Source organism: Aethalodelphis obliquidens, unplaced genomic scaffold, assembly GCF_003676395.1.
Source record: "Aethalodelphis obliquidens isolate GAN/ISIS:26980383/991018 unplaced genomic scaffold, ASM367639v1 scaffold12, whole genome shotgun sequence".
NCBI lineage: Eukaryota > Metazoa > Chordata > Mammalia > Artiodactyla > Delphinidae > Aethalodelphis > Aethalodelphis obliquidens.
The window spans coordinates 42,421,350-42,439,985 of record NW_020837956.1 but is presented as its reverse complement, the minus strand read 5'-3'; the positions used below and the strand labels follow the sequence as shown (position 1 = coordinate 42,439,985).

At 56.9% G+C, this 18,636-nt stretch overlaps 1 protein-coding gene across 2 annotated transcripts in view; it reads right to left on the bottom strand.

Annotated features, from left to right (window-relative positions):
* Nucleotides 1-18,636, bottom strand: part of MYT1L (myelin transcription factor 1 like) — a 137,188-nt gene that overhangs the window by 17,098 nt on the left and 101,454 nt on the right. For both annotated transcript variants that reach the window (XM_027113907.1, XM_027113908.1), the window contains exons 15-17: nt 18,536-18,598; nt 11,708-11,791; nt 10,170-10,391 (exon numbers count right to left, since the gene is read on the bottom strand). In XM_027113907.1, coding sequence (XP_026969708.1) covers nt 10,170-10,391; nt 11,708-11,791; nt 18,536-18,598 — 369 coding nt within the window. The remainder of the gene's footprint in view (nt 1-10,169; nt 10,392-11,707; nt 11,792-18,535; nt 18,599-18,636) is intronic.

The following is an 18,636-nucleotide window of genomic DNA, read 5'->3' as shown; positions in this document are numbered from 1 at the left end:
ACATTCCTGTAAATCATTGCTGGGGGCTGATCGTGTCCCCAAAGGAATGCTGACACCTTAACATCCAGAACCTGTGACAGGACCTCATGGGAAATGGGGCCTTTGCAGAGTCAAGATGAAGTCGTGCTGGGGTGGAGGCCTTGTCCCGTGACTGGGTCCTTGCGAGAGAGACACAGAGGAAGGCCGGGGACGACGGCGCACAGACTTCGGGTGACACCCAGGATTGCCGTCCCCTCACACCCCTGCCCGTGTCGTGACCTCTGTCTTCCGACGTCAAGAGGATAAATTCTGTTGTTTTAAGCCGCCAGTTTGTGGTGTGTGTCAGGCAGCCTAGGAAACTGATCCCATCAGACTTGTTAATTAACTTTGAACTCCTAATCCAGGTGTTTCCCCATCTCCTATGATATTTCTATCAGTTTTTGGATATGCGGACATAACTGTTCTGTAAATATGAGTTTTTGCCATGAGCTCAGGCGGCATTGACGCGTTGGGGGGTGACAGATGATAACAGAGGAGACACCCCCGGCATTAAGAGCTCAGGGTAAAGGCGCCGCAGGAGGGGGGACGCAGGGCCCGGTCCCCTGGCCAGCGGTGAGAAGTGTGGCCGGGCGTGTCCTCACCCAGCTGGGCCCCTGGCTGCACAGGGGGACTGCTCGGGGCACGTTCTGGGAGGGGGGACCCAGCGGGAGGACGGCAGAGGGGGACCCCAAGGGACACGGAGCCACGGAGCTTTGGGAGGGGAGCCGGGCGCAGTGGGTCTGGGCCTGCAGGGCATCCAGGGTGGGAGCACCCAGCCCGTGTGGGTCACATTTCAGCTTGTATTAACTGAAATCAAACAACGTTAAGTGTCATGGGGACTGGACGTCAGCCGTGGGCCCGGCAGCCTCGCACGTCTGGTGATGACAGAGCCGCTGGCGGGACACGGCGGCCGGTCACGCGTTCTGTGCCCGGGGCGGCACTGACCTTCAGAGGGGCTGGCGGGAGAGCCCGGAGTGTGTCATCGGTCCTTCAGCGGAAGAGAGCCTCCTCTGGGGGCTCAGGCAGATTTTTGGAGACAGAGTCTTCTTGCAAAGGGAATTTGAGGAGAAGCGGGTGACCGTGGGCAGACGTGTTAAACTCACCTTACGTCTAAGACTCTGTAGCTCGCGCAGCAAGGACTGGAGTGGCCCCGCTGACTCTCTCAGGCATCTGAGGTCACGGGGGCATTTTCTCCCCGTTTCTCTAGAGTCACGGAGGCTCATGACCTGCCAGTGACACCACCCGTGGGGCCAGTGCCCAGGGCTCTGGTCTCTTGTGCTATTTGGTTCCCAGGACGTTTCTTCCAACTCCACGCTGCTCAGGGGGACGAACAGAGGACCAAAGGTGTCGGGTCCACGCAGGCCTGGACAGAGCGCCTGGGCGGCCGGGGCAGCTCGCAGGGAGGATGCTGCCTTTAGAGGGAGGAAGACGTGATGGGCTCGGGGCCAGCGCTGCCTCCCAGCAAACCTCGGCAGGAACACACCAGCGAAGACAGTCTTAGTGTGAGCCTTTCTCAAATCGTCGTGAGGACCAGAGCACGGGGGTCACAGATGCGTCCAGGGGAACGGGGCCAGGAAGGAGGTGGGGGGCTCGGGGGGTCCGGCCCAGCTGCCTGGCCCTCCTGCCATCAGGACGTGGAGGGGACGCCCCCTCTGCCGGGTGTGGGCCTGGTGACTCACCCCAGCCTCATCTTTGTGCCCTCACGGCCCTGTGGCCCTAGTGTCTGGACCTCAGGGGTGCGGGGAGGCCCCCGAACGCTACCCTGCTGACCGGGTGGGGCTGCACGGCACCCACAGGCTGGGGGCTGGGGTCAGTGCGGGGGGCCGTGGGTGGGAACCAGCGTTCCTTAGCTGATGCGTTTTTTCGTTCTTCCTCTTTATTTCACCACCGGCTTTGCTAGAAGGAGAAGCATGTGCTGCCTTAGAGCTGGAAGCAGAGAAAGGGCTTGTGAATTTCAAAGTCTCAGTGTTTTGGAGATGCCGGATCCCAGAGTGGGAAAGAAGTCAGCACACAGGCTGTGGTTCTGGAAGAATTCATCCTGGCGAGATAAAGATTCCTAGAGAAGGGGAAGGAGAAGAGATGGAGGTGCGAAGAGAGCTGAGATGCTGCTGGTCCGGAGAGGAGACCCACGCCCGGCAAGAGACGGGGCTGCAGCAGAGACCCGGCTGCCGGGGACAGACTCCCCGCCCCCTCCCCCGAGAGCAGCCTGGCTGGGAGAAGCCCCCAGAGGCCCCACCGCCTCTGCCCTTCAGAGGCCTGGGAGGCAGATGCCGGGGGGAGGCTGGCTGGAGAGGCCTGGCGGTGCCAGGAACACCGAGGGCCAGCCACGGGGGCTGACGGCCAGACGAGACGACCTGGGAGGCCCCAGGCTGCCCACTGATCGGGAGGGACACACTTGGTGGATGCAGGGGGCACAGGTGCTGGAGGCCCCAGGCTAGGCTCTCGTCCCACAGTGAGGACAGGATGGAGAAAGTCACAGAAAATGGGTGGACATGTGGACTTCGGATTTCTTACAACACGATCACAGTTTAGAAACTGCTGAGTTCCTGAAAACCTACTTCAGGTTCGCTTAAGAGTTGAGGGCGATGTTGTCCTGATCGGAAATGATCGGAAGAGTCAAACGTCCCACGTGTGTGTGTGTGTAACTGAGATTGAATCACATTCTGGACCTGAAAGCTTTGAAGACTTCAGTTTCTCCATCTGTTTGTTGGAGAGAAAAATGACCTTGTGTGTTCATGTTGTTAATTTTTTGTTTGTACATTGCTTTTCCCTATAAAATTGTGACAGGCCAAGCTTCTTGGGGCAGGACTGTATTAAGAGATTTATTTCTCCACAGACCCCTGCACTGTGGCAAAGCAGCAAGCCTATGGGAGGCCGAGCTCTAAACCAGCCCTTGGGTCCCTGCGAGGTGCCCAGGCCAGGTTAGCCCCATCCTGGAGATAGAGGTGCTGGCGATGGGGCGGCCCCTCCCGTGGCCCGGCGATGATGCAAAAATAGCCCTGGGCGGCTGGAGGGGCCTGTGCCCCTGCCGTATTGAGGGCCACGTGGCCAGCACCCGAGGGAGCCTCCGGCACTGACAGCCACCCTGGTCAGGAGCCAGCAGGAGGATGGGGCCTCGGTCCTGGAGCCTCGAGGAGCTGAATTCTGCCAAGACCCGGATGAGCTCTGGGGTGGGCCCTGGGCTGTGGGCTGGGTGGGGACGCACCTGCAGGCACTTTGGTTCCAGCTGGTGAGGCCCGAGCCGGGGCCCACGGAGGCCAGGCTGGACTCCACCCTGCAGAATCCGACGGAGCGGCCGCAGGGTGTGGCTTTGAGCCCCTGCGTTTGTGGTTCTCTAGAGAACTGGTGAGAAAATGTCCAGAAATCTGTGGGGGAAGCAGCCTGGGCGCGTGTGCCACGGCGAGCCCAGATCCAGGTGAGGTGGACGCTTGGGTGTGTTCGTCCAGTCTTTGTTGGATGCGTCCCAGGCCCGGGAGAGACAGGCGAGTGGACGTGGATGCACTCCGGGAGGAGGAGTCTGAGAACATCGAACGAGGTGGTGCTTCCCCAGCAAAGCCCCTGCCCCAGGGCCGCCCGTGGTCTCGGGCCCAGGACGCTGGCAGCTGTGACCCCGGCTCCTAACTTTCATGGGCCCTTTGGGATTCACGGTTTGGAACAGATGTTGGATCTGAGCTCTCCCCTCCTTGGTGCTTTTCGTCAAATATTGGAATGCGGAGATTAGGCAGTCGGGACGCCTGAGCTGCTTTCGGGGCCAGTGGTCGGCGCAGGGTGGTGCCCAGGGGACGGACCGAGCTGCCTGATGTGGGGCCTTTCCCAGGGGGGCACCTGGACCAGGGACCCGGCGGGAAGCTGGGCTTTTAAGGGCAGTGGATTCAAATCCCCCGAAGGCTTTCCCATGCAGTTGTGGGACCAGTAAGGCCAGTGGTCCAAGGAGCAGCTCCAAGGAAGCGGGGGAAACGGGGGCCGTGAGGCATGTGGCCGTGATGACCGTGGTTTCTTGGTGCCGGCGGCTCATCATCGTGGCGCCCGTGAACCCTGCGTCCCTCCTCTGGGGGCGCTGGCTCCGTCAGGGCAGGAGGCCCGCAGCCCCGGGAGCCTCCCCACGGAAAGGACTAGTCCTTCTGCGGGGCCTCACTGCACCCCTCCGCTTGGGGGCGCCACCCCCACGCAGAGCAGAGGGCAGCCCGCCGCGGGGTGCAGGCTGCCACGTGCCCGGCCTCTTCCCGCATCCGAAGCAAAGCAGAGAACAGGGCTGCCCAGCGTCCCTCTGTCTTCCTGATGGGCAGCCTGGTCGGACGACTCAGGCTTGCGGAGTGAAATGGGGGCCCAGCTGGCTGAGTCCCGCAAACGCGCCAGAGCAGCACGAGGTCTGCTCTGCACGCAAACGTCCTCCACCTCCGACAGCATCTACTCCTCGGGAGGGGCCACCTCGACCCTCCACCCTCCTCACCTACTGCAGCTCACAGAGAAATCCAAAATGGAGACGTTTCCTCTCGTCGCAGAGTGAAGTATGATGTTTCCAATATGCTTTTGTCAAACAGAAGACCACCCGCGGTTCCGGGGGGCCCTGGCCATGCCTCCTGTCCCCCCGCCTCCGGCCAGGAGGCAGTAGGAGCAGGAGGTTGGGGTTCAGAGAGGGCGGGAAGGGGTGCATGACAGCCCCGGGGGCTGGACGAGAGCCCAGGAGCCAGCAGGGGCAGGGCTGGTCTGCAGCCGGATCGCAGCTCCTGGGCTGCGACGCTGTGGAATCTGGATTTACCATCAGCGGGTCTTGAGTGAGGAACTCTGGGGCTGCTTCAGTGTCCTCCATCCCCACGTGTGTCTTGGGCGAGCATGGCCCTGGTCTCAGCCTGAGAGGGAACAGAAGGCCCACCTCCGTGCTCCTGGGCAGACAGGGACCTGTCCTCAGAGGCCAAAGGCAGTGGGCTTTCCTCCTGGTGGGATGGCTGGGCGGAACGGAGAGGTCAGCCCTCCTCACTCCCTCTCCCTGGGCTCCAGCCCACGAGACCTGGTTTCTTCAGTACCTGCCCTGCGGCAGTCCCGTGTTTGGTCTTGCAGATGCACAGACAGACAGACAGACAGACAGGGATACAGATGGTCCACGGATGAATCCCCCAGACAGTCCTTGGCTGGGTCCAGCTTTCTTCTTCCTGGCAGTAGTGTTCTCATGTCTAAAATGGGAACTGTGCAGACCTCAGGGCGCTGCGGTTGCCTGTTTACGTAGGTTTTGGTAAAAGCTATGGCTTCTCCGCATTACAGAGAGGCAGGTGCCTAAAGGCTCGCTCTTCTCCTTGGGCTCACAAGGACTACGTTCCCCAGCATCCCATGCAGCCTACATTTCCCAGCATCCCAGGTAGACTACATTTCCCAGCATCCCTTGTACTAGGTGATTCTATGGACCTGGTTCCACCTGTGGGATGTAAAGGAAGTGATCCGTGCTCCCACATCTCCCGGGTGGATCCTGCATGTTCTTTCCCTCTCTGGCTGTGGAATGAAGACCACCCTTGGAGAATGTGCTGAAGGTGGCTGAGCCCTTTTCTCCTGTTCCCTCATCCAGTTCTGTCACGTGGGCAAGAGGTAAACTTCCACTCTCTGGAGCCAGTTTGGGTGTATCTGTTAAGGCAGGTAGCCTATCCCGCTCATATTTACATTAAACAGGATGGTTGGTTGCAAAAACCCTCATGTAAGTACACAATATGGTGACTCGTTTTTATCACAATTCTCTTGGAAAGTGTCAAGCACAATAAACATCCTAAAACAGCCTATCTACTCATTTATAAGAACCGTAGAGGAACTGAAAATAAACAAACCACGTCATGTGGTTCAGGTGGAAGAGGTTTAAGGGGGTCTGGGAGGGAATTAAAAAAAATAATTTGGTCAAGCTCAGTGAGAGATGACTTGCTTCTAAGATTATTTATTTATTTGTTAGGGTTAGAATTGTGGCTTTAATTTTGGAGAATCTTCCTAATCTACATAAAGTGGTAAGATTGGGGTGATAGCACAGTATGACCAGCACACCCGCACACAGAGAAGCGGTTCCACAGGTAGACCCCCTGCCCACGCCCTCCCTCCTGCCCAGCCCCTCCCTCCAGCCTGCCTCCCTCCTGCATCACCGGCCCCATAGTGCACACAGTCCTGACACCCGCACCCAGGCTTGGGGGGGTCTTCCCGGCCAGCTGAGCCATTGCCCCCCAAGCCAGCTGAGACCCTGGAAGAGCATCCTCTCTCCTGCCCTTGCTCCTGACACCTCTAACCCTGATCCTGGAATCCCGAGTCCCTGCACCCTTTCAGGCCCCTCATCGTGCCTCTGATGAGATCCCAGTGCCTCTGTCTGCCTCTCAAGATCTGGCCCCGTCAAGTCCCCATGACTGCTCTGTGCCTTTAAGTCCCCATGACTGCTCTGTGCCTTTAAGTCCCCATGACTGCTCTGTGCCTTTAAGTCCCCATGACTGCTCTGTGCCTTTAAGTCCCCATGACTGCTCTGTGCCTTTAATTCTTTTCACCCGTTGGTTTCATTCCTTCAGGTAAATCTCGTATCCAGATTCACCCCTCCTAGAAAACCCTCCCTTGCTCCCGAGCCCCTACGAGCTACTCCCAGGTGTTGTCTCCCATCCCACCCGCCGTTTTTGACGCAGCCAATCCTAACCATAGAGCAAGCCAATCCCTAGTCCTTTAGAGCAGCTCTGCCCGGGGAACAGGGACTGGGAGGAGGTCCTCCCAAGCACCCTTACACGGAAGAAATGAGTGGAAATGATTTTGCAGCCAACAGGGACTGTGGGAGCTCAGGGCACGTGTCACCTGTCAATGTCCTTTCCCAGAATATCCATGTGGTCACCTCCCAAAGAGGAAAGCGGGGCGAGTGGGATTCCTGGGACCCGGAAGCCAGGGCGGGTGCTCCCCCTTCATCCACGCACCTTAGGAAGTGATCCTTTATCATCTTGCTGGGTGGTCACAACTTGGAGGGAAAAGAGCAATAAAACAGGAATTTCTGTTTCCTTCTACTCTTTTTCTGATTCTAAAAGCTGCTTTGCTTTCATGGCACATGGGTTGTACAAGGAGCCCCGCATCTCAGGGTACCACCCATGTCTTTATGGGAGGCCCCTCCTCACCGAGGTCTTAAAGGTCTGGGGACCCAGACAGCCGACGGGCCCCGGGCCTCTGGGGGAAGAGGCGTATGGAAACCCTACCAAGCCTGTGTTTGTGCCCAAGCCATGTTCCTGCCCAGGATTTCGGTTCTTACACCTCCAGGGAACAACGTTTCATCTACACAATAAAATAAATGAAAACCTGTTCAACAGTTGAAAACTGCAGGCTGACGTGCGACAGGACACGATTCAGCCTTAAAAGCCGGGTGATTCTGACCCAGGCCACAACGTGCAGGGACCCCAGGACGCTATGCTGTGTGAGATAAGCGATCACGGGTCAGACACCACGTGATTCCACTTAGGTGAGGACCAGAGAGTCAGATCCGCTGGAGAGCGGGTGCCAGGGGCCGGGGCGGGGGCTGGGAGTGCGTGTCTAGCGGGGGCAGGGTTTTCCTGGGAAGGTGAAGGGCTCCAGAGGCGACAGTAGCAGTGGCTGCGCAGCAGTGAGACTGTGCTTACGGCCCCTGAACTGGACACTTAAAAATGGGTGAGACGGTAAATTTTGTGTTATGTGCTTCACAGCACAATTTAAAAAATGCAGGTCAGCTCTCGCAGGGTCCTGATCGTCTCTCTAACCACTCCACCCCACGCCCGCGCCCTGCCAGACAGACTCACACCCGGAGGGAGGGCGCCCGCCTGTCACCCGACACCCCTGGTTCCCAACCCTTTCCACGCAGCATCTACATAACCTTCGTCCTCAGAGGTGACAGGTAGCAGGTCAGACTGTTCTGATTAAGCTTCACAGTGAAATAAAGTATCAAAGTCTCTGCGCGGCTCTGCCCACCACAAGCAGGGCCCCCACGGAGCTGCTTCTGAGATGCTCTGAGGGTCCACCCTCCAGCTCCATCTCACGGCGGAGCCGCGGTGCCCTGGACCAGAGGCTCGGCTCCCAGCGTAGGCTGGGCAGACCAGGCTGGTTGCTTGTTCCCCGGACTCGGGGAGCTCCTCCCGGGACCCTCCTTGGGGCTCTGGGTGAGCTGTCTGCAGACCCCAGGGCGTGTCACGGGGAATTCTAGGTGAGAGACATTCTGCCCAAGTCACAGGAGTCACCGGCTGTGCCTGTCTTCACTAGACCTGTCCAGAGATTCCCTCCATCTGCTCAAGGCAAAGGCACCTTTGAATCAACACGCCCCTCCTGGCCAGAGGCCCTGGGGAGATGTGTCTCTTGGCGGAAAAGAAACAGGGAAGGCCAGGAACCAGGAGAGCCTGGGCGTCTTTACGAGATCACCTCCGTCCTGGCACCTGGGTGTGAATCTGGAGGGTGATCAGGTGTGTGGGGTGAGCCCAGCAGCATGTGGGGAGGGGTGAGCCCCGAGGGTCCTGCCTGGTGGTAGCGACTCGGAGTCTGGGGCCCTCGAGTCGTCCTCCCTGCGAGCCCTGAGGACGCGCTGAGTAACCAGCCTGCGAAGGCGAGTAGGATCTGCTGGGTGGCTCTGAACAGAGGGTTATTCTTCCGACTCTAAGGCAACTATCCTACCAAAGGTTTGGAAACGAGCAAACGCCACACAGGTAGCAGTTACGCCTACGCCCCCCTCTTCTGCTGTAGTTTCTGGAAACTGAGTGCTTACATTTAATCAGAGAAGTGGAGCTTGTCTTCATTTGTGTCAGATTAGCCGACCACGTATACCCTCATTCATAGGTCATGTGGGCAGGATTCTTAAATTTTTAAAATTTATTGATTGCCCAGAACTTAAGGAAGTAGAGGCAGTTTTTGGAGGGCATTTCGGCACTTCCTATCAACATGTAAAAACCAGCATTTTTGCTTCTAGGACGGTACCCTGGAGACATTCTGGCACAGGGATGTACAGAAGTTAGCAGAAGGGAGTTCCCTGCCGGGTAACATCCCGTCTAGAGTGGAGACTGGGGCCCGCAGGCCGAGCCCTCCCTCTGGAAAGGAGGGGGCTGCTCTGAGCAGGAGTGAGATGTTCGCCGGCCAAGGACACGCCTGCTACCAGCTGGGCCCGGGGGCTGTTCTGGTGAAAGGCCAGCCCTCGTTCCATGCAGACGCCCAGGAAACACTGTGATCTATTTCTATCAAAAAGAAGAAGGCGGTGTGCCATGGGGGTCAGGGGTCTCTGTGCCCCTGGGCACGTTAAGCCGGGCTGCGTGCCTCTTTGCTCAAGGATGCTTTCTGAAGGGGGACGCGGGGACCTCCCACCTTGGGGAGAGTCAGGGAAAGACACTCGTGTCTCTCTTTAGGCCCCTTCGTCCCGTCTGAGTCTCTACCTGAGCAGGAATTTCTTTTACAATAAAATCACTTCCTAAAACCGTTCAGGCGCATCGTCACGCATCACTCCGTTTGGCTCATTGCGTGTTCCATGCAGTGTTGCAGATGGAGGCAAGGCGCACGGGGCTTGTGGTCGGAGAGGCCGGGGGAGCCCCGTGGCTTTATGTCGTATGTGTGATGCCGTGTCCCCCCACCTGGATCCTGGGAAGCTGGGGCACGCCTGGGATTTGCCCACGTCAGTCATTCCTCCTGACTTCTACAGGGAGCCACTTGCTTCAACAGAGCAAGCCTCTTCTTCTAAGGCAACGTAATCGCATATATAGATATTTCACCATTAAGCAAATAACAATCAATGGTGATGATCGGCCCTTCTGTAGGTTTCCTGATGTATCTGATGAGGCCTTTGTAACCAGGTGCCACCCACTTTCCTCGAGTGGGACCTGCCTGCAATATTCAGCCAAAACGAATAACTAAATCCACGGATACTCCTGTGAGTGTGCGCGCGCGTGTAAAATGACAGCCTATTTCTTTCTGCGGATCCTGATCGAAGACATCTGGAAACCTCTACGTACATGCAGACGTGGTAGGACGAGTCTGTGCTTTTCAAAACAAATTTGTTTGTTTCTTCCTCTCCCGAGCCTCAGAATGTCATGAGTTGGTAGCATAGTGTTCGGGGTCTCCTCTCTCAGCCTGAGGGGTGGGCGTGGCACCATCGCGGGCCAAGCGGCGCCCCCGGCCTCCCCACCGCCCGCGGCACAGAGCCTGGGCGGTGCACTCACCTGCGGTGCGTGAGGAAGCTGCCACTGACGTGCCCGGAGCCGTCACAGCCCGGCGTGGGGCAGGACATGCCCTCCGTCTTCACGGACTTCCAGGAGAACTGGGAGCCATTGAGGTACCCGTCCTTCTGCCTCTTGGCCGCCAAGGGGCACCCGGACGCACTTCGGTGGGAGGCGTACTTGCCGGTGATGTGGCCCTGGCCATCGCACCCGGGCACGGGGCACCTGGGGGACAGAGGGGCAAGCTTGGCTGTCTCGCCACCCTACGCCTGGTGGCCCCCCAGCAAGGTCAAGTTAACCTGACACGAGAGACAAACCAGCATCCTCTACTGCAGCAGAGGGAAAGAAAAAGAAAAGTCACGAAAAGACACCACCTAGCGGAGCCGTGAAGTAGTTCACCCTCCTGGAAACTGGTCCAGGCCAGGTGGGAAGAAGGTTTACCCGGAACAACAGAAAGTCCAGGCTTAGTGAGGGATGCAGATGCCGTGGGTGAAAAGGAAGAACCAGTTTGTTGGAGCAAGTGAGATGCGGGCATCTGTTCGAGAGGCGAGTCGCAGCTTTTATGGTGGAGATGTAGAAAAGTCAATGGGAAACTGCAGGATTATTTTTAAGATTGTCGTATAAACCTGTGTTCTTCTCAGGAGCTAGAGAATATTCATTTGTTTGGCTATGTTTTCTGAGATCACAGGATACCCTTCCAGCTAGATAGGTTTTTGAGCAGCAGAGGTGGTATTTAGTTAAGTTTCCTGGCATAGCTTTGGCACGAGGTACCCCAGGAGCACTTTTTTTTTTTTTAATAAACAGGAAAATCATTGGTTGGAGCTAAGGTTCAGCAACAGGGTAATTAAATCGTGCTTCTGAAACTTCTCTATTGCAGGTTATGGCAAAGGGCTGAGGACTCACAGCCAAACCGCAAACACATTTTAATTTTAATCAAAACTTTTCTCTAAAAAAAAAAAAACTTTTCTCTAAAGACACTGAATGAATGAGATTAAAATTTCAGGGAGATGGCAACAGGTTTATCTCACAGACTTTTGAGACCCAGGCTCACCGGGCAGCAGTTCGGGGCAAATGCCTGTGGGGAGGGGTAGGGGGCTAGCCTTCTACCCACCGTGCTCTCCATCCCGCCTTAGTGAGAAGCAGAGTACAGACAGCTAAGCGACCTTCCTAAGCTGGAAGTCAGCCAAATGTTCTCTTTAGCTGCTGTAGTTAATAACCTCCTGTACTCTCACGGACCTGCCTTTCCCAGTAAATTACACTGCTTTTCCCATCCAAGGTAGAGGGGACTTTCTTATGCTTAGGTTACTCAGAGCGTCGGATGGATGGGTGTTTGGTTATCACCTCACCTGTCATTTAGAGGATGCTTTTGGTCAGTTAGCAGGTGTGCATGGTCTGGTTTCAATGCTGTGACCTCGCACTTGACCGACCTCTCCAAGCCTGGCCTCCCCGCCAGCCCCCAGCTTCCACTGACCCGCCCCCCGGCCCCCAGCTTCCCCTGACCCCGCCCCCCGGCCCCCCAACCGGCTCCCCGGCCCACACACCTGATGGGCTCCTGGTCTTCCTTGTCCTCTTTGCTCTGTGCTATCCTGATGCCGCTCTTCTTGGCTCTCGGGCAACCTGAAAGGCTAAGGAAGAAGCGAGACTTCAGGAAGCGCCTAAGCTGTTCACCCCGCAAGCCCCTTTCACTGTCGATGGGGCTTTGACGCAGTTTCCTCCAGCAGTTGGTGCTTCTTGGCATGAAAACGATATCCTGGGGGCAGCTCCTCTGTGCTCCCCCTAGGCCTTCAGACACTGTCAGGCCCCCGCGAGGGCGCCCAGAGCCTGGGTGGGAGAAGCTGGTGTCAGGAGTCGCCAGGAGAGGCCGGGCTGACTTGCCAGAGGGGGACGAGCCTTCTGCACAGAAGAAGCCACAGGGAAGAAGAAACACACGCCTCCCCATTCCTTTCTGGTGGCGTTCCTGTGGCCGGATTCCAGAGCCCTTCGTCTTGGGAGGGGGCGTGTCCTGGGCATCCGTCCCCATTTACCTGAATACGGCTGGCTTCCCATGGCATCTGCAGAAGATGCAGTGCAAGTTGACCAAGCTTATTCTATTTAATTTTGGAAGTTTGGAAATAGCGGCTCACGTTGTCTAAAGGAACTAAAGGAATGTCTATTTCTGTTCAACAACAGCTAACTGTAGGCTATTAGGCTATTAGATGTGAGATTATATAGAATAAGCGGGAATTTTTGCAGAGAACTGGAGAAGCAGGCACTGGACCGTTTCTGGAGCCCCCGGGGAAGTGTGGAGGCAGAGGCCCCAGGGCTGAGCCAGGGCGGGATGTACCGTCCACTGGATCGTCCTGACCTCAGTACATGCTTTTCTGCCGGGTCTGGCTTCTGTCTGAGCACGCTGGCCCTCAGGCAAGGGCCCGGCTGTCTTGGGGGGCACCCCCATCACCCCATCACCCCATCAAGGCCGTCTCCTTGGTTCTGTTCCACGTTTATGCAGGCGCTGGCTCCTCTCTGTAAAGTTGCAGCTCCGGAGCCCTCTGCCCCTCGCGTCCCCATTTTCAAGCGCTCCAACTCCCCTGGCACGCGGCCTCCTTCCCTCCGCCGCTTCACCTGTCACCCTCTACAAGACAGCAAAAGAGACAGGGTGCGTGCGCCTTGATTCACTCTCTCCCGCTCCCTCCATCTCTCTCCTCCTTTTTTGGATAAAAATTTAGAAAGTGGGGGCTGTGTTTTCACGCCTCTGGCCCCCCCCGGGGTCTTCTGTGAGAACTGCTCTTATCCTGGTGGGTCACGGTGGCCCGCGGGAACCGGGACGCCGCCTTCGCACTGCGGGACCGGCTGCAGCTCCTGCCGCCCTGCTGGGGCCCGCGTCCGGCCGCGGCTCTGCGGCTCCGCGGCTCCGCGATCTGCAAACTCCGTGGTCCGCTTGGCTTGCTCTGCCTGTGCTGAGCCGGTCCCCCCGCCAGGCCCTCCTCTGTCCTCACGCTGCCACGGCTCCTTGGTCTCCAGGTACCAGGCGGCGATGACCCCCAGCTGCCCCTCTGCAAACCGTGCTGCCCGCGGGGACTGGGACACCTTCGCTGATGCTGCTGCCGGAAAACTCACCGTCCTCCCTGGCTGAGCCCACACCACTCCCGTCTGCTCCTGTCAGGGGCCAGATGCTGGGTCACCCGTGGCCGTTCCCGGGTTTTCTCTCCCACGAGTCCTGTGGCTCTTCCGTCCTGAATGCCTTCCGAGTCGATGTCACTCCTGCCTGTAGGATGGGGTGTCAGAGCCGCAGGGCTCAGCTGCACGCGCGTGTGGTCTGCTTAGCCTTTGCCCGCTTCCGACTCACCTCAGGATGGACCCACACCCCTGCACGCAGCACCCAAGGCTCCTGGTTTGGGCGCCGTCAGCCCTGCTGTCCCTGCCCCACGTGGTCCTCTTGGAGGCTTCCGGCACGTCCCGGTCCCGGCCAAGCCATCCTCGGGCCTCGCATCCCTCCCCGTCTGCTTGGCCTCAGCCTGGACGGTCTTCCTCCAGGCAGTCTTCTCTGCCCACCTGCCATCCTGACAGCAGCCCTGGGGCTCTCACGGCCCTCGGTCCCCGTGGTGTTTCTCACTCCATCCTGGTGACTGTCCATTCGCTCGTCCACACGAGTGTCAGTTCCCTGTGTGTTTATTTTCCCTTCTTCCTCTGATTCCCAGGCCAATGCCTTGCACAGAGTAGGTCATAGTTAGATATTTGTCGTGAGTTAATCAGTGAATGATGAGGAGGGGTGGGTGGGACTCGCGGATCCTGCCTGGGAGCCCGCCTTTCCTGCCTGTCCCCACACGGGGACCTTAGTGGTGAAGGGAAGCCACAGGCCAGGACGCTGGCCAGGGAGCCTGGCTCTGTCCTGCCCCCGCCTCCTTCACTCTGAACTTGGGAGAGAGGTGAGGCTCTGCGTCCTCGCCGACACGGGGCTGGGAGTGAAAATAAACTGGAACAGAACCAAAACAGAACAAATAGCGCAGCAGGGAACTTCGTCTGGACCCGACCCTGACTCCGAGGAAACCCTGGCTCTGACACGGGCTGGCCTGGAATCCCGGCATCCTTGTCTAGGTGAGGGAGTCCACAGCCAGCTCTTGCAGGCCGGTCTGGGGTCACTGTCACCTCTGAGCGTGGGTCCCGTGCGCTGGCCCCTCACATGCCCTTAGGAGAAGAGCCACGTTCGGAGAGTGAGATGATACACGCACGTGTTCTTCGTACGTAGTGAGTCTCAGTACAGCTCGTCTTTTGCTGTCAGAGAACATTCTGGAGCCCGAGGGGTGCCACTGCTCTACGAGATGGGAGGGGTCCCGGGGGAGTCAGATTCGTGCCACATCACCGCTCGTGAAAAGCCTGGGCACCACCTCTGCCTCGGAGCACCCGCTCCAGGCCGTGGGACCTGCTGCTACTTGCAGGTGGGAGGATGGCGTTGGAGGAGGCCTGGGGAGGCCACGGGGAGGACCTGGCCAAGAGGTTGCTGTGCCAGCCTGTCTGGAAGCTGCAGAAACAAGCCAGCCTGGAGAAGGGTCAGGAGAAGAGAAAAGAGGCCTGGGAATAGGACCTTTGAGGGAGAGAGCTGAAGCAATGGATTTTTCTATCGTGGTCTGAAGACAAAAAGACCAAGACACAGCCTGAGCCCCTCCGTGTGCGATGCTGAGCGAGGTTTCTCCGCTCAGGACAGAGAAAGCTTCTGATGATGGGGATTTTTTGATAGAACATCAGAGATGGTCAACAATACTGATTAAAATGGACTTAAAAAAGCTTCAGAGGAGGGCTTCCCTGGTGGCGCAGTGGTTGAGAGTCCGCCTGCTGATGCAGGGGACACGGGTTCGTGCCTCAGTCTGGGAAGATCCCACGTGCCGCAGAGCGGCTGGGCTCGTGAGCCATGGCCGCTGAGCCTGCGCGTCCGGAGCCTGTGCTCCGCAACGGGAGAGGCCTCAACAGTGAGAGGCCCGCGTACCGCAAAAAAAAAAAAAAGCTTCAGAGGTGACGTTGAGACAGAAAACACATCACGATTACAACCCAAACAAGAGCACGGCAAAGCAGACCCCACCTGGGGTCGGGGTGACCCTCCTTTCCCTGTGTGAACTTCGCAGGCTGTCCCAGGTGCAGAGGTCCATCCATGACCAGAGGTGTGACACTGGCGGTGGCCACTAGGCTGAGTTCTGTCTCCGACACATAATCGCTCAGAGCCTGTTTCCTCCAGTGCAGAGAGAAATGAAATCACCTGCTGCTCAGGGTGGCTCTGAGGCTGGCGGGGCCGAGTAGACTTTCCTAGTTCCCGGGACAGTGCCTGGGACACACAGTCCTTCGTGGCAGCTACAGCAGGGAGAAGCGACCTCCTGTAATGTAGACAGCGTCTGCATGTGTGCATTCGGCCTGGGGGCCGGGGGCGGGGGAGTCCCAGCCACAGCGGCTCAGGGGCACCCGAGGGTCCTCGTGCTGTGACTGCTCTTCCCCCTGGAGCCCGAGGACGGGCGTGCACACCCCTTTTCGTTGCGCTTCGCAGACCTTGCATTTTTCACCAGCTGAGGGTTGTGGCCACTCCGAGTCAAGCAAGTTCTTTTGGCTCCGTTTTTCCAACAGCACTTGCTCACTTTGTGTCTCTGTGTCACATTTCAATGGTTCTCGCACTTTTCAAGCTTTTCTATTATCGTTATATCTGTTATGGTGACCTGTGATCAATGATCTTTGATGTTACTATTACAAAAAGACTACAGCTTGCTGAAGGCTCAGATGATAGCTAGCATTTTTTTAGCAGTACAGCATTTTAAAAACTAAGGTAATTACGTCATTTTAGACATAATGCTATTGTGCACTTAATAGACTACAGTGTAGTGTAAACATAACTTTTATATGTGGTGGGAAACCAAAGACGTGTGTGACCCGCTTTATCGTGGCCTTCGCTGTATTGCCGCGAGTGGCCCGGAACCGAGCCTGCGGTGTCTCTGAGGTGTCTGTGGCTGCCTGGTAGCCTGGCACAACTTAGCAGAAGGCTGAGGAATCGGTCCCTGAGCGGAGTTTCCCTGTGGTTTGCATGTAGGTAACATCGCCTCATGTTCCTGGGAATGGATCAAGTAAGAGTAACCCCGAAAGGCGTGTATCTATGTGTACTTACGACCTTCAAGGGTCGTCGGGCCTGGGGGGCTGCTTCTGTCTTTCTGCAGCATCCAGTGTGCACAGGACTGTTACCCTGGCCCCACTGCTGCTCCGCCAGCAGCTCAGGCCCACTCTAACTCCTACGCATGGAAGGTGTCCTCGGATAAACGATACTGAGGAATGTGCTCTGCTTTTAATCGGCGCCCCCTGTAGGGCTGTATGTAGCCCTGAAATGTGCTGGAAGCCACATCAAGTTGACTTTCCAGATGTACAGAGCAAGCCTGGTGCTATTTAGTCCAAGCGCAGAGCAGAGCTTAAATCCAAGCTTAAATTACGTTTCATTCACAAGTTTACGCTATAAGAATATACCCACCATTCTAAAGTATACGTTAAATGCATGCGCGTGTTCAAATTATGAATAAATTTACATGATGTCAAAGCAAAAAAGAGTAGTAAAATAGACATTTGGATATGAAATGACCAGTAAATGTTCACTTTTAGTTTGCAGGCATTATTCAGTGCTGGGAATTCTGGCCTTGTGAGGACTGAGGTAAATTCTAAGATAAATTAAAATAAAGAGTAGCATAGAGTGTGCTTGACTTAGAAACTTAACTAGAGCTTTATTTTATTTTATTTCATTTTCTCTAAACCGGTGATCCTACGCTGGGGATCCCTTTTGGAATGTATTCACCCTTGTTCTACATTCACAATACAGCAGCTGGCTCTGGGCCGCCGGGTAAAACCAGCAAGACAACCTGGCAAGACTCCTCTCGACCCTGTGGTGCATGGCAGTGGCCCTGGGAACATTCGGACATGTCTGCAGACACCTAGTTGTCACGAATGGGGATGACAGTGCCACCGGCATCTAGTGGGTGGAGCCAGGGATGCTCCCAACATCTTCCAACGCATGGGATGGCCCCCAGAGCAAAGAATGATCTCACCCCGAGTGCCCACATTGCCCAGGTGGACAGCCCTGGTCTAGAGAATGAGGTGTTCTTATCAAGTCAGTGTGAAGAATCCACGCATAAATTGAGGAATTCAGTTCTCCTTGTTGGTCATCATAATTCCTACTTTTCCCAGACCTGAGCCGTAGAAACGATGCTCCCAAACGGCTGGAAAGTGAACACGGAAGCCTGTGGCCTTAAGGAGGAAACGGCCCACCCTGCCAGCTCTGTCTCTAAGCCACGCTGAGCCAGCCAGCCCGGGAGCGCCCCCTGCTCTGAACGCCGGGATCTGGTCACTCGGGCGGCCACACGGTGTGGACCCCCCGTGACCCACACAGTCTGCTCTGCTTGTGGACGGTGCACGGGCTGTGGGGTGACCCACACCAACTGTCCTGACTCCCTCCCTCCCTCTCTCCTCCCCCCTCCTTTCTCTTTTCTCTTCATTTTGTTGCTGTTGTTGTTGGGGAAGCGTTTAAAGCTGAAGGGCTCGTCTGCACTCCGACCGCCCACTTTATGATCTGGTCTTAGAGGGTGGCGAGGCGGCAGCTGTGGCGTAACACGGTTTGCCTATTTGTCAGACGCAGCTCCCCTTCCTGCATTGGAGACTTCGAGTTACGAGGGTCTCCGTTCAGAAAGGCTCTTGTCCTGACCTTGGCTTGTCAATCCTGACTGAACACGACAAGGAATTCTTGCTCCTGCCCACGGGGTCTAGACCCACCTTTGCGCAGGTGTTGTACCAACAGGCTCTTTCAACCCACTTCTAACATAGGGCCTGGTGTAAGACAGACGTTTGTAAACTATTCAGCGACCGTGGGCCTCTTGCTGCCTCACACGACTGACCCTTCACGCTGTACTTAGACGCTCCCTGCTCTCTGGGACCGGTGGGGCTGGGATTTGCAAGGTCAAGCCCTTCTGTGTGTTCAGCTCTGCTGATCCCTGCCTATAATAACCACACAGCTTTGGGGCTCAAATCTCAATATTTAAGAGATCCACTCTCGGGGGGATTAGCCTGCTTGTCTCTCAATGGCTGTTCTCTGGCGTCTTAGAACATCCTGGCTCTTTTTCTCGTCCCTTTTTGATTTAGAAAGTCGTGCTCCTGGGTGACTTGAGAAACGTTTCTTGCGGATGGAGCCAGCGGCATCATGAGGGGGACGTCAGAGGGGGGCCATGGTCCCGAGAGCTGGTGTTCTAAGTGAGGCCCCTGGGGGCAGCCCCGTTTTGTGGGCTAGGGTCTCTAGACCCTTAATTCACCAGCGGAGGCAACCCGAGCCCCCGTTAGGGGTCCCGCGCATGGAGGGGGTGTTTGCGGGAGCGAGCCGTGCATACCTCCGATGGGAAGCGTAGTTGCCGGTGATGTGCCCGGAGCCGTCGCAGCCAGGGGTGGGGCACCTGCAATTACAAAGGCACACGGAAAGGCATCAAACCCC